At 34.3% G+C, this 16,300-nt stretch overlaps 1 protein-coding gene across 1 annotated transcript in view; it reads left to right on the top strand.

The window, feature by feature from the left end:
* The window catches only part of SEC22A (SEC22 homolog A, vesicle trafficking protein), a 52,926-nt gene that overhangs the window by 15,368 nt on the left and 21,258 nt on the right, over window positions 1–16,300 (top strand). Inside the window, exons 3-5 of the mRNA XM_019738990.2 lie at window positions 1,704–1,867; window positions 3,014–3,208; window positions 12,974–13,089. Of these exons, the coding sequence (XP_019594549.1) occupies window positions 1,704–1,867; window positions 3,014–3,208; window positions 12,974–13,089 (475 nt within the window). The remainder of the gene's footprint in view (window positions 1–1,703; window positions 1,868–3,013; window positions 3,209–12,973; window positions 13,090–16,300) is intronic.

Here is a 16,300-nt window from a genome sequence, read left to right as displayed (position 1 = left end):
AGGAGTTACAGCCTGTATGGTCTGTTTGCTGCCCTTGATCTAGACCAGCTATGTTGACAGTACTTTAAGAAACTGTTTTAAGTGATTCATTAAGGGTGAATTTGTGTCCCTTTCTTGTGCTTTTTAAAGGGGGTATGTACTTTATTATAGCCAGCTTTTTTTCAATAGAACATGGTTAAACATTTCAGTGCTTAAAGTAGAAGTTTTTTGTTTTAAAATTTTAACTTATTTAGAAACAATTTAAAACTTACAGGAAAGTTGGAAAAAATAGGAAAAATACAAATAATACCTGTTCTCAGATTTATGTTTTGTTAACATTTTACCCCATTTGCTTTATCATTTTACCTGTCCCCCTATCTGATTCCTAACCACTTCAAAGTATATTTTCTAAAATGAGGGATATTCTCTTACTTAACTATAGTACAGTTATCAGCTCTAGTAAATTTAATATTGATACCATACTTTTTCTAATCTATTGCCTGTTTTCTATTTTTGTCAATTGACCCAGGAATGTCCTTTATAGCGTTTTTTTCCTCATTTCTGGCACGATCTAGATTACGGTTAGGTATTACATTTAGTTGTGTCTCTTTAGCTGCCTTTGATCAGAAACATTTCCACAGTCTTTATTTCTTTTTTATAACATTGAGACTTTTAAAGAATACAGCCCCTCCCCTTTTATAAATAGAATGTTGATCATTCTGGTGTTCCGTCATGATTAGATTCATGGACCCCTACTTCACAAACTGTCTAAAAACTAACTGATGGGCCGGAATACTACTAGCTGATACGTCTTTCTGAAAATGTTGTATCTGGAGGCACAGGAAGTCTGTCTGCCCCTCACAGTGATGTTAGAGTACTTTGTCAAGGTATTGTCTAGTTTCTACTGTATAATAAATATTTTTTCCTTTGCAACCAATAAGCAATCCATGGGAAGACATTTTAAAGCCGTGCAAAATTTCCTGCTCCTTACCTAGATTTAGCATCCATTGATTGTCCTTGCTTGGTCCAACCTTTACTGTGTTGGTTGCAATTCTAGTATTACCTCCACATTTACCAGTTGGCACTAGTCATCCTACTGTTAAAAAAAAAAAAAAAGAGTCCTCCTTTCCTCCCTTTTTATCATTTATTGTTATGAATTCATGAATTTCTCCCTTTTCCCCAATGATTCATAATTCATTACTATGTAGAGGATTTGATTCTGAGTTTAGTGGATGACTTCAGGAGGTCAGTAACCACCCTGAAATTGTGTACTAAGTTCTGTGTTGTTCAACATCTCTCTGGGGAGGGTATCCATGACTTTTATCAAAATCTCTAGGGTTCTTGATTCAAACAGGATTAAGTTCCACTAGGTTGAAGCTATAAATGTTAAGCTGTCTGTAACCCTATATATTTGTACATTCTTTTATTCACATGCTTTCTACCTACCCCAAGTGACAAATAACTGAAATGTTAGAACTATAGCATGTGTTCCTCTGTAGGAACTATAGCACATGTACATTCCATTTTTTTGTCTACTGTTTTTAAACCACAACTGAAAATATTATATTTTGGTTTCTTTAATTTTTTTTTTGAGGTACTATATAATGTTAATATCTTTATTGCCACTGTAGCAGCAGTTTATGGTGTATAGAGCCAGTCATGTGAAGCAACAAATTATCTTGATTTACTTTGAAATTTTAAAACCGATGTTTTTTACACTGTAGTTTTATTAGCTCTCTGGGAGTAAGCTACATGATGTTGTGCACTGAAAATTACCCAAATGTTCTGGCCTTCTCTTTCCTGGATGAGCTTCAGAAGGAGTTCATTACTACTTATAACATGATGAAGACAAACACTGCTGTCAGACCATACTGTTTCATTGAATTTGGTAAGGGCCTGATTTTTGTTTCCTTTTCATTACCCTGTCTCCAGCCAGTCTTAAGCAATTTTTAATCTAATACTGGGGTGGGGGCGGGGGAGGGGGAAAACTCAGAAAATTCTGCTTCCTTGCTTTTGATAGAATAATTTGACAAATGGTCTATAGATTATGGCAACGTCTTCATTTAGGTGCTTTTTAGAAAATACTGTATTTGAGCTATGGAGGTGATTGTGATTATTGGCACAAAGAATTAATCCTGGAGGACAGTTTCTCAATGAGAAATTTATAAGCCAGAGATTCAGAATTTTGTGTTTGTGATAGTCTGCGTAATGTAGAACAGAGGTTGGCAAACATTTGCTGGAAAGGACCGTATGGTACATATTTTAGGCTTAAAAGGACCATATGGTCTCTGTCACAACTACTCAGCCCTACCATTATAGCTGGAAAGCAGCCATAAGAATATGTAAATGAATGAGCATAGTTATATTTTAATAAAACTTTATTTACAAAAACAGCAGGCTAGATTGGGCCTGTGGGCATTCCTTGAAGTTTGCTCTAGGAGGAAAAGAAAAAGTAAAACCAAGTTATAAACAGTGAAAATAAAATTGGAAGATTATTTAGGAAATATCTTAGAAGATATTTAGGAAATGTCTTTTATTTATTTAATTAAATTTATTCTTTAAACTATACATTCTAATGGTGTAAGCAATAAATAAGCAAGTTTTATAAGAACATGGAATTTATAGTGTATGTTCTTATGTAATTAAAACTGGTAAATGATGAGAGACTTTATGAGATATGAATCCATATAAACATTAAGATTTTGGTTTCAAGACTAAAGCTGTTACTGTTTTGTGGTAGAAGTAAGGTCAAAGTAACTCCTTGAAATGGATATAATAGTAAAAAAATTCTCACAGTCATGTGGTGTTAAATCCTTAGTTTATTTACAATAACTAATTTCTAGAGTGTGAAATGACTCCATGACATATTAACCATTAAACACAAGTAATATTAGAACACTCCATGATAAATTGAACAGTTTTGGATAACAAATTAAACAGTTTATCTACAAAATTTACTGTCCATGAACATCACACTCTCAAATTATTTAATTAACAAATGACTGCAAGGAAATTTATTTTTTATTTTACATAGATAACTTCATTCAGAGGACCAAGCAGCGATATAATAATCCCAGGTCTCTTTCAACAAAGATAAATCTGTCTGACATGCAGATGGAAATCAAGCTGAGGCCCCCTTATCAAATTTCCATGTGTGAACTGGGGCCAGCCAATGGAGTCACATCTGCATTTTCTGTTGACTATAAAGGTGCTGGTAAGATTTCTTCTGGTGAGTTTTGGATCTCAATTTTATTTAAAAAATCTTTTGTAAGAACTGAGGAACTCTTGAAAATGAATTGCTTTATTCTAATATTTTAAAGCAAGTACATGAGAGAATTTCGAAGTTCAGAGTAATCCTTTCTCCCAGTGGTTTTATATAGTACTCTATCAGATATGTGACTAATCAGGAAAATTCTTTTAAATAGCCATCTCAGAGGAACTCTTTGCTAGGGATACATTTAAGAAGGTTTCTTTGTAAACATTTGACTAGAAATGAATAGTTTATTTGTAATATATGTTTATAAGCATGTAAAATGCTTTGTATTACATCAAAATGCTACATTCAAGGCAGAGGTTTTTGACTGTCACAGAAAATGTGATCATCTCAAACCTCCCCTCCCAAACAAGGAATACAGTTATGACAAGTTGAAAACCTCTGCTTAAAAATGGAAACCTTATTATTTTATAAGGTAGCATATGCCATAGTTGAATTTCTTGTCCAAGAAATTCTTCCTCATATTTGAGCAAAGGTCTATTTCCTATAATGTTTACCTGTTTGTCTAAGTTCTGTGACCTCTACTTCTCTCTCTTCAACTTTACCAGAATAGCACTTCAGAACTTTGAAGTCAGCAACTCTGTGTCTTTTCTATTCCATTAGTATGATCAACTTCATATAAAATGTCCTCATTCCCTTAGCCTCTTTGTCTATGGCATTTTGAAACACTATCCTGGAAGCTTTGTATATGTTTTATTTTGTTAATATACTTCAAATGTGGCATCCAGGACTGAACAATTCATATTTGGTTTAGTAAAAATTATGGGAGAAAAGGGGAAGCAGATTTGACTAAAATAATCCAGCCAGTCAGGAAACAAGTAAATAAGCAAATAACAATAGCAAGCTTTGGGGGAAAGGAGGTGGACCAGTACCCCAAATTGCTACAATGTGTTATCTAAAATGTCCAGTTTCCAACAAAAAATTACAGGACATACAGAGGAAGAGGAGAGTATAATACATATACACTGGGGGGGAGGGGAAGCAGGCAATAAAACCTGCCTGTGAGAGATGTCAGATTTAACACAGACATAGACTTCAAAGTAGCCATTATAATTATTTTCAAAGAAAATAAGAGAAACCATGATTAAAGAAGTAAGGAAGGTATGAGAATGAGATGTCATCAAATAGACAATAAAAAAACAAAGAGTTAGAAATTATAAAGAAAAAGAACCAGACGGAAATTCTGGGATTGAAAAATGCAACTGAAATGAAAAATTCACTAATGGGTCTCAATAGTAGATTTGAACTGGCATAAGAAAGAGTTAGCAAACTTGAAGATATATCAATAGAGGTTATGCAAGCCAAAGAACAGAGAGAAAAAAGAATGAAGAAGAGAACCTTAGAAAAATGGGACACTATTAAGCACACTAATATATGTGTGATGCGAGAACCAGGAGAGCAGAGAGAGAAAGGAGCAGAAAAAATATTTGAGGGAATAATGGCAGAAAAGTTCCCAAATTTACTCAAAAAAATTGACTCATCCAAGAAGCTCATTTAATTCCAAATAGGATACATGTAAGAGACCTACAAATAGATGAATCATACTAAAATGCTGGAAGACAAAGATAAGGAGAAAATCTTGAAAATAGCAAGGAAAAAACAACCTGCCACTTACAAGAGCACCCCAATAAGATTAACAACTAACTGACTTCTCAACAGAAACAATGGAGACCTGAAGGTAGTGGGAGAACATGTTCAGAATGCTCAAAGGGTTAAAAAAAAACTTGTGAACCAAGAATGCTATATCCAGTAAAGCTATCTTTCAAAAATGAAGTTGGAATAAAGATATTTTCAGATAAGCAGAAGATGAGAGAATTTGTTGCTGGCAGACTCACCTTACAAGAAATACCAAAGGAAGTTCTTCAGGCTGAAAGCAAGTAACCCAGACACTAATTTGAAGTGACACACATAAACAAACAAACATCTATAGAACATTCCATCCAACAATATAAAATATGTTCTTCTGAAGTGTACGTGGAACATTTTCCAGGATAGACCTTGTGCTAAGCTATGGAAAAAAATCATAAATTTAACAGGATAAAAATAATACAAAGTAAGTTCTGCAACCACAGTGGAATGAAATTAGAAACTAATAACAAATAAATTTGGTAAACTCACAAATATGTGGAAATTGAGTAATACAATCTTAAATAATGAATGGGTTAAAGAAGAAATCCAAAGAGGATTTTATACTCTGAGATGAAGATGAAGACACAATGCATCAACTTAATGAGATGTAGCTAACACTGTGCTTAGAGGAAAATGTATAGCTATACATACCTATATTTAAAAAAAAATCTAAAATGAGTAACTTAACCTTCCACCTGGAAAGCCACTGTAAAAAGAAAAGCAAATTAAACCTAATGCAAGCAGAAGGAAGGAAATAATAAAGATTAGAGCAGAAATAAATGAAAATGAAACGAAATAGAAAAACATTAGAGAAAAATCAGTGAAGCCAAAAACTAATTCTTAGACCAAATAGTTCTGATTTAAGGGTAGACATACAGATCAACAGTATAGAATTGAGAGTATGGGGGGGAAAAACTTTGCATTATTGTCACTTCATTTTTAGCAAGGATGCCAAGACAATGGTGAAAGAATCATCTTTCAACAGATGATGCTGGTACAAGTGGATATTCATGTACGAAAGAATGAAGTTGGACCCCTACCTCACAAACAATCTAAAAATGAACTGAAAAATGGATCAGAGACCTATATTTAACAGCAAAAACTATAAAACTATTAGAAGAAAACAAAGATGTAAATCTTTAAGACTTTGTATTAGGCAATGGCTTTTTAGATTTGACACCAAAAGTACAGTGAAAAAATAAAAAATTGATAAGGTGGAATTCATCAAAATAAAAATTTTTGTTCTCCAAAAGACACTATCAAGAAATTGAAACGACAGTCCACAGACACAGGAAATATTTGCAAATCACATATCTTATAAGGCTCTTGTATCTAGAACATAAAACAATTCAACAATAAAAGACAATAATCCAATTTCAAAATGGGAAAAGAATTTGTATTGACAAAGAAAATGTGCAACTGGCTAATTAGCACGTGAAAAGATGCTCAACATTATTAGCCATTAGTGAAATGCAAAGCAAAATGATAAGGAGATACTACTTTACACTCATTAGGATGGCTATAATAAAGACAATAACACGTGTTAGCAAGGATGTGGAAAAATTAGAACCCTCATATGTTGCTGGTGAGGTAAAACAGTGCACCTGCTTTGGAAAATAGTTTGGAAGTTCCTCAAAAAGGTAAACATAGAGTTACCATATAACCTAGCAATTCTACTCCTACGGGCATACCCCAGAGAATTAGAAATCTATATCTAAACAAAAATGTGTACATGAGTGTTCTTAGCAGCATTAGTCGTAGCAGCTGAAAAGCAGAAACAACCCAAATGCCTATCAACTGGTGAATGAATAAACAACATACGATATATCCATACAATAGAATATTCTTAAGCAATAAAAAAGGAATGAAGTATTGATACATAGTACAACATGTATGAACCTTAAAAACAGTGAGCTATGTGAAAGAAGCCATCTAGAAAAGGCCACATATTTAAAATTTCATTTATACAAAATGTCCAGAATAGGCAAATCCATAGAGACAGAAAATAGATTAGTGGTTGACGAGAGCTGGAGGGGTAGAGGAAACAAGGCAGTGACTACTACTAATGGTTATGAGGTTTCTTTTTGGGGTGATGAAATGTGGAATTAGATAATTATGACGGTTGCACAACTCCAACTCTGAATATACTAAAAACCTCTGAATTATACACTTTAAAAGAGTGAATTTTATTGTAAGCAGATTATATTTTAATTTTTTAAATTACTAATAAATGAGGAGTTATTACTTTGAAGACTTCCACTTCCAATAGTGATGGAGTAATTAATTCAGACCAGTAGTCCCACTAAATACTTGCAGAAATGCTGAATGGAATGTATGTATTCTATAGAATATGCAGGTCTAATATATAATGTAGAAGTTAATCTACAGTATAGTCTTCCTGAAGTCTTTGGAGATCCAACAAGAATTACTGGGATACAGAGGAGGATGGAAGCCCAGGGAGATGACCCAATGTTTGGAGCTACTTCTTCCTTTGGGGCTTACACCAATTCGGGAGGGAACAGCTGACAGCTTCTCAAGACTAGGGAGATAGTTTAGAGAGCAGGGCCTACCAAGGCAGTGAACCTAATGAGCAGCCCTCCTACCCATCCGAGCTTTGGGTTAGGGCCTTGGACGTCTGTACTCTAGGAATATGGGTAGATAGGAATATGCAGTAGACAGGCTTTGATCAGAACTGCCGCTTATTTTTGAATCATATTCATCTCTAAAATTGGATTGAGCTGACTGATTCCACTGTGCTATGCTCCAGAGAGCCTGGCAAAAGCAAACAAATATCTTTCCTGGAAGAAATGGTCTCATAAGCTTCAAATTATGTCTACAACAAGATTTTTAAAATAGAATGTTTGGCAAACAATCATAAGTAACCAGGCACCTAAAGAGACTAAACTGCACGAACACAAAGCATTAGAAGAATCTCTCTCTCTCTCTCTCTCTCTCTCTCTCTCTCTCTCTCTCTCACACACACACTCACACTCACACTCACTCACTCATTGGAACCATAGAAGCCAGAGGACAACTTAACGAAAACCTTCTAAAGGATAAAAGAAAATAATTGTAAATGTAGAATTCTGTGCTTAACAAAAATATCCTGAAAGAATGAAGTGACAAGAGTGGATATCCTTGCGTTATTCCTAATTCTGAGCTTAGCAGGGAAAATGTTCAGTCTTTCACACTTAAATATTATGTTAACTTAGGGTTCACGTAGCTGCTTTTTATTTTTATCATTTTGAGAAAATACCCTTATATTCCCAGTTTGATGAGTAGTTTTTATCAGGAATATAAGTTGTATTCTGTTAAATGTTTTTTCTGCATTTATTGAGATGATTATATGATTTTTCTTTTTAAAGTCTTTATATGGTGAATTACTTTGATTGCTTTTCAGATATTAAACCAACACTGCATTTCTGTGATAAACCCCACTTGGTCATGATGTATTATCTTTTTTGTATATTGTCAGATCCAATTTACTAAAATTTTGTCAAGATATTTTGTATCTGTGTTCGTACAAACACAGATACAAAATATCTTCAGGGAGTTGGTTCGTAGCTTTCCTTTTTTGTAATGTTTTTAGCTGGTTTTACAATCATGATAAAGCTGACCTCATAGAATAAATTGAGAGGTGTTACCTCTTTTTCAATTTTGGGAAAATGTTTCTATAGAATTTTTCTTTTTCTTTAAATGTTTAGTTCGTTGAAGCCTTTTGAGCCTCTAATTTTCTTTGTGGGAAAGTTTTTAACTACAGATCAATTTCTTTGATAGATGTAGGGTTATTCAAGTTACCTGTTTCTTCTCAAATGAGTTTTAGGAGTTTGTTTCTTTTAAGGAATCTGTTCATTTCACCTAAGTTACTGAATTTTTGGCATAAAGTTAATATTCCCTTATTGCTTTAATATCTGTAGAATTGTAGTGCTATTACCATTCTCATTTTTTGTATTGGTAATTTTTGTCTTTTGCATTGTTTTTCTGATCAGTCTTGTTAGAGTTTATCATGTTTATTGATTTTCTTAAAGAACCAGCTTTTACTTTCAGTGAGTTTTTATTGTTTTTATTTTCTATTTTGATTTATGTTCTGATCTTTATTACTTCCTATCTTCTGCTTACTTAGAGTTTAATTTGCTCTTTTTCTAGGTTCTTATGGTAGATATTAAGATTATTTATTTGAGAACTTCTTTTTACTACATATATCCCTTTAAATACTGCGTTACCTACATTTCATAAATTTTAATATATTAGTTTTTACTCATTTTGTTCAAAATGCCTTTTAATTTCCTTTTTTTATTTCTTTTGTGATCCAAGGGTTATTTAGAAATGTATTATATAGTTTTAAATATTTAGAGGTTTTCCAAATAATCTTTCTGTTGTTGATTTCTAATTTAATTCTATAGTGGCCAGGTACCAAATGTTGTATGATTTTAATACTTTTAAATTTATTGACATTTGTTTTATTCTTCCAGAATATGATCTATCTAAGTCATTTTCTGTGTTCATTTGAAAAGATTATATATTTTGTTGTTGGGTGGAGCATTCTGTTCATGTCATATAGATTGAGTTGGTTAAATATTTAGGATTGGTTCGTTTTCTTGGTGCATGAACTCCTTTGTCACTTTGAAATTGCCTTCTTTATATCTAGTAATATTCCCCGTTGTCTAATTTGCCCATAATGTTTAGTCTAGTATTTCAGATTATTAATTTGCTTCAGCCTCTTTTCTGACTGCATTTCCTCCTCATAAATATCCTTTTGAGTCAAACAACACCACTAGCAATGCCCAGTAGCAAAGTGGTTAAGAACATGAATTCTAGAGCCAGGCTACATGGATTTAAATCCCAGTTCATTCACTTTGGGCAAATTACTTAATCTACCCAAAATCTTAGTTTCCTGTCGGAAGGAAAAAAAGGTTAATTGTAGTGCCTGTTGCACTGGGTTCCTGGAAGGCTGAAATGAGATCATGTATGTGAAGCACTTGGTGCCTGGCATCTTGCCTGGCGTACTGAGAGCAGCCGCTGCTGTAGCAGGAGCAGTGGAGGTGGTGGTGGTAGTAATGGTAGTAACGGCAGCAGCGGTGTAGGTGCTGTTAATTTGCTTCTCCCATGTCCATCTTCATGCTCATGCTCTTTTCTCCGCATGGAGTGCAGTCCTTCTCGTTTGTCCCTGTCTACATTTTATCCATCATTATAGATCTTCCCTCCTTCATTTACCATTCCTGTGTCACCACCTTCCGCCTACTTCGCTTTCCTCTTCAGAATCCCTTAACTCTTTGTAGTTTAGAATACTTACTACTTTCAGATCTGTCTGTCCACTTCCCTTTAAAAGATGAGAAGTGCCTTGAGGGAAGATTGTATATAATTCATTTTTCGTATCTTCTAAAGCATAGCATCTTACACAGAATCGTGCCAAAAAGTATTTGCTGAATAAATGTATTATTTCACTATAACTAACAGCCCTTTGGTTCCAAGGGATTTACTCTTACTTCTTTAGGAACTTTTGTAAACTCTCCATTAATCATTGGTACATTTTGAGAAAAAATTAATTTTGTCATGAAAATGCCACTGTTGGGCCTAACGAGACTAATGAAAGAAAAGGCATTGTAGCAGAAGACAGTAATAACAAACACAAAACAAAAACTGACCAAGTGACATGCTTTGGATTCAGCAAAAAAAAATTTTTTTCTACATGCCTCTCATTTGTTATTGGTCCAAATCCACTCTTTTCCTAATGGTGACTATCATAAGTGCCAAACTGAACTGTGAAACAAACATTTGTGGATAACAATGGATCTAAAATCTGTTTTACTGAAGAAAAGAAGCATATAAAACACAATACATTAAAATGTGATTAAATATCTTATTCAGTTTGTTAAAATGAGAAATTGTCCCTAAGGAGTGTCACCTTCATATTGTATGCAGATGGAGTTTTCCCTAAGTAACCATTCCCACAGGTCCTGAGAAGGGGCTGGGGTGGGAGGGAATCTCCACTTGAAAATTTCTTTCCCACAGTGATTTGGCGCAGCACCAGCCTGTCCTTCAGCATAATGCATGCCTTGTCCTTGTTAAAGGACGCTTCCTTTGCTCTCGTGCCTTTAAAAATATTTCTGGTCATTTTGAAGTAATTCAATTATAAATGGTATACTGTCGTTATAAAGAGAGTGCTCCAAGGCCAAGAGGCAAGTGTTAGAAACTTAATAAATATTTAATTTATATAGACATATTATTTACTTCTTAAATAGATATTGCTCAACACATTAAAATGGTAATATTTTCCCATTCAAGAATATACCTTACTTAAATATAAAAAGTTAAGGTTTGTCAGTATAATTCCAAATATTATTTGGGTTTTTTTTGTAAGGTAAACTTGTTTGGTATATTTCAGAAGTGTGACTTATAATCTACTCAGTTGTCAAGTGGTTTTATTCTTGAGAGCCATATTAAGGATTTCTTTTTTATTAGAGGGTAGTTGTCCCTTACTACTGGGGGGAGGGGTGTGCTGTGGGGAGGGATAGAGGAGGGATGCAAAACGTAACTAATTGGTAGACCAGTTTAATAGATTTTTAAAGTGTGAGATTTTTTTTTCTACTGATATAAAATTTGGTATCAGTACTTTATAAAAACACTTAATTTTTTTTTTTTTCGTATCAAAATCTCAAGGAAATTGATTAACAGACCAAGCAGTAAGCTTGGGCACAGAAAAAAATTTAAGAAAATGTTGTTCCATATTAGCATTTTCTGCTGAACTTGAGGAATAAATACGTTTTGTGATATGTGGGTTTGTGTTTTTATGAACTGTTTAGGGAAGCTTTTCTGCTGAAATGGCTGAATATAAGTTGCAAAGATTTAAGCCTTTCCTTATATTAATGTTCCACCTCATTAACTTCATTGTTAGAGCTTTTACACTTCAGTGATTTAAATAAAATGATCTAAATGTAATTCTGTTGTCTTCTCTTTCCATCTGTCTTCCTTTTGAGGTCTAGATGATTACGTATTTAGTTTTGTGTTTTCATTTAGATTCTATTTTAATTCTGTTAAGTGCAAGATGATGATGAAGGGAAACTGTTGTATAACTAAATGTCTTACGCTGCTGAAGCCCCTACAGATGAGGAAATGTGTGTGTAAAGATAATCTGGTCACTTCTTCAGCTGGTGTTTTATCATTTGTACCTTCAAGTGGTCTTCAGAGACCAGGAACTTCATAGCTGTAAGACTCCATTTTTTTGTGGAGTTGAGATTGGTGATTGTAGTTGACCCTAGAACAACACAGGGAGTAGGGGCACCAAACCCTGCTCAGTCAAACATCCATGTATAACTTCTGAGTCCCTCAAAACTTAACTACTAACAGCCTGCTGTTGACTGGAAGCCTTTCTGATAACATTAAACGGTCAATTAACATATTTTTAACGTTATATGTATTATATACTGTATTTTTACAATAAAGTAAGCTAGAGAAAAGAAAACATTACTGAGAAAAGCACGAGGAAGAGAAAATACATTTGAAGTACTATATGTGAGTGGACCCGCACAGTTCAAGACCATGTTGTCCCAGGGTTAACTGTAGATAAAAAGCTTTCGTGTGTGTCCTCTGGTATTTATAGCCCTGGAACCCAAATAAAGGAGAACTTTGCTTAAAGCAAGTTATGTTTATCCTTAAAAATATTTTCTAAGCATTTTCAGGAAGAGTAGGAATTATGCGATGAATTTCCAAGCAAAGTCACCTTTGCAAATATTTGCAACTGCTTGCAAATGGTAGACATATTTAGGCATGAAGGTTTTTTCCTACATGATTTACTACCAGATGTGAGCACTCCTTAGCAGTACATATCCCAAATGCATGCTATATGTCTTTGTTAAAAATGTAGAAAAAAAGAAGTTAGTTTAACTTGAGTTCACTAGAATGAAGCTGTCATGTTGTCAGACATTTTGCATTAAATAAAACAGTCAATTACTAAGATATATTGGTAGATGATTTTATGAAGATTAATCTATATTTGACCATTTAAATTGAGCAGTAAAATTCATTTTACACAAGTTTAGGTATTGACTTGCAATACTGATGTTCCTTCCTACCGTTTCTTTTATTTTCCAGCTCACCAGCGACTGGAACCAGCAACTCTGTCAGGGATTGTGGGATTAATCCTTAGCGTTTTATGTGGAGCTCTGAATTTAATTCGAGGCTTTCACGCCATAGAAAGTCTCCTGCAGGTACTGTGCTATTTTTGCAATTTCAGGTGACTGTGTCTATTGATTCTGTTTGTTACAGAATTGATTTGAATTGATTTGGGTATTAGTACAACTTCAAAATGTATGCGCAGATTCTGTATTTTTTATACCTGCCTTAGTCTCTCCTTTCCCCTTCCTCGAAAAACACTGATTTAAAAAAAAAAAAAAATCCCACCGATTTCTGGTTTTAGGCTTTGGCTTCTTTGACTCAATTAGCACTATATATTTATTTATTATCTACTCTGCAGGAGGCACTGTTTATGGGTACTCTGGGACACTAAGATACCGTTTCCGTGAAAATAAGACCCAGCCGGACAATCAGCTCTAATGTGTCTTTTGGAGCAAAATTAATATAAGACCCAGTATTATATTATATTATATTATATTATATTATATTATATTATATTATATTATATTATATTATATTATATTATATATCATATATCATATCATAGACCTGGTCTTACAGTATAGTAAAATAAGACCAGGTCTTATATTAATTTTTGCTCCAAAAGACGCATTAGAGCTGATGGTCCTGCTAGGTCTTATTTTCGGGGAAACATAGTATGTGTGACATGGGCCCTGCAGTCTCAAAGCCTGGAGTTGAATGAGGGAGGCAGAGACGTCCATGAATAATTGCTAAGTACACAGAGTGCGGAAGAGAAGTGGTCAGTGTGAGTCAGGATAGGAGAAGGAGGCTTTGTGGAGTAGCGGTGAGCTGGACTTGGAAGGATCTGAGTAAACAGAGGAATGGAAGAAAGGAGAGGGCATTCAGGGGCAGGTTTTTGTCCCATCTCTGTGTATCCCTATTAGTTTCCTTTTTGATTGGTGCCTCCCTCTGAAACCACTAATTCTTTTGGTAGTGCCAACTATTTTGTTTTCCAATGGAATTTCTTCCAGAGACTGTTGCTATCAAAATGTATTAAATTTTTCTATTATTTTTGTAAACTTTTTGAAACTTAAAGTTCAGCACATTTCAGACTATACAGCTTTTCTTTCCCTTGTTTCTGCTCACTTTTTCTGAAGACTTTTGACACTTACACATTGTAAATTAGTTCTCTTTTTTTGGGTTAGCATTAAACTCATAAAAACCCACTCAACACACCTTATGTTCTCTTTTAAAATTGCTGTTAGTTTGGGGAACACCTAGAGAGTACCATTCTGAGTACCTTCTGAATGTCCTCATTATGTAGGAAACCAATAGCTGAGGATATCACAGGTTCCAGGCAGCTGAGCTGTCCCTCAAGTGGAGGGTTGGCAGAGGCATCTCATGACTTCCCGATTCCTCCTCCTGGGCCCTTTCAGGCACAGGGCCGCTGCTGTTGTCCCTTGGTGTTCTTGCCCTTGTTCCCTAGCCAGCTCAACTTTATTCCAGCAGGAGTTCAATTTGGAGTCAGGTAATCAACCTGCCAACCTGCCAAAAAGAAACAGGCAATTTGGAGACTGCCGACTAAAAAGGCTAATAAATAAGATACTCTTTTTCTTTTTTTTTTAAACTTGATATAGTGGAAAGAACAGTAGTATTCGGTTTGTGAAGAGTTGATTTTTGTTAGTGTAAGAAAGAGAGACAGTTGGCTCAGCTCAGCTACTGATTAACTCTGTGACATTGAATACCTCACCTTACTTTCTGGTCCTCAGTTTCATTGCTCATCAAATGAAGGACAAGGAGTGGATATGATGAGTATTTCTCAAAATATGGGACACATTTACCACTGTTTACACAATAGGTGACTTTTGATAGAGGGGTGAAGATTTTTAATTTTAAGAAGTATGTATTTAATGTATATTAATATGTTTGGTAAAGGATATAAAACTTGCCTTTTAAAGTAAATTAATTTTAGTAAACAGTCAACTTTATGAAATTTATTACATAAGTAATGGTATCTTTAGTATTTAGAATTGGCAAAAATTGTGAAAGAGGTACTCTAACATTAAAATTCTCTGATTAAAAATTTTTTCTGGTTGTTTGAAATTAACAAATTAATAAATGAAAGGAGGGAGCAGACCTAGGTGGAGAAAAGCTTTCATGCCACAGAGCCTTACCTTCCCTGACTCAGAAGGCAGTGCACAAGCTGGGGAACCTGAGGTTTAGACCACATTGCTTTTAAGTTAAAAATCAGACAATGCTGTCATATATCTCAAAGCATGTTAAAGGAAATAATTTCTTTTAGGCAGTCAGATATCCTATTTCTCCTCTTCCTGGACTGATTCTTTCCTTCTCCCTCTTCTGATTTACAACATCAAAACTAAGGAAAGTAGTATAAACATCAGCTTTTCATGCTTTTGAACTACTACACCTGTCCAGTGCCTGCCTTGATTCCTAAGAGTTTCATATTCTCCCTCTGATCACTAATGTCTTTGCTTCATCACAGTTGTTTTTTAGGTTTCAGACAATACAAGGATACCTTGTTTTATTACAATCCACAAATGTTGTGTTTTTTACAAATTGAAGGCATACCCTCCACCAGCAAAAAGATTACAATTTGTTTTATTGTGGCAATTTGTTGTGGTGGTCTGGAACCACACCCACAATATCTTCATGCTCTGGAAGTAATTACTACTTCGTGTAACTGGCTGAAAGCTCTGAGATTTCTCAGACTATTTACATTTGAAAAAGACATTAGAGGCCAATATCTCTCATGAACATTGGTGCAAAAATCCCCAACAAAATATTAGGAAATTAAATCCAAAGATGTATAAAAAGAATTGCATATTTACAATAAATCCCACTTGGTTGTAGGATTTATTACACCACAACCAAGTGGGATTTATTGTAAATATGCAAGGTTGGTTCAACATTTGAAAATCAATTTATGCAATTCATCATATCAACAGGCTAAAGAAGAAAAATCATGATCATATCAGTAGATGCAGAAAAAACATTTGGTAAAATCCAGCACCCATTTCATAAACTCATAGGAAACTAGGAATAAAGGAGAAGGAACTTCCTCAACTTCTACAGAAACCCTACAGCTAGCATTATATTTATTCCCCGAAAATAAGACCTAGCTGGACAATCAGCTCTAATGTGTCTTTTGGAGCAAAAATTAATATAAGACCAGGTATTATATTACATTACATTACATTATATTATATTATATTATATGACCCAGTCTTGTATTATAGTAAAATAAAACCGGGTCTTATGTTAATTTCTCCCCAAGATCAGGCAGAAGGCGAGGATGTCACCTTT

Source organism: Rhinolophus sinicus, linkage group LG01 (genome assembly GCF_036562045.2).
Source record: "Rhinolophus sinicus isolate RSC01 linkage group LG01, ASM3656204v1, whole genome shotgun sequence".
In the NCBI taxonomy this organism is placed as follows: domain Eukaryota; kingdom Metazoa; phylum Chordata; class Mammalia; order Chiroptera; family Rhinolophidae; genus Rhinolophus; species Rhinolophus sinicus.
This window is presented reverse-complemented; position numbering and strand designations above follow the sequence as displayed.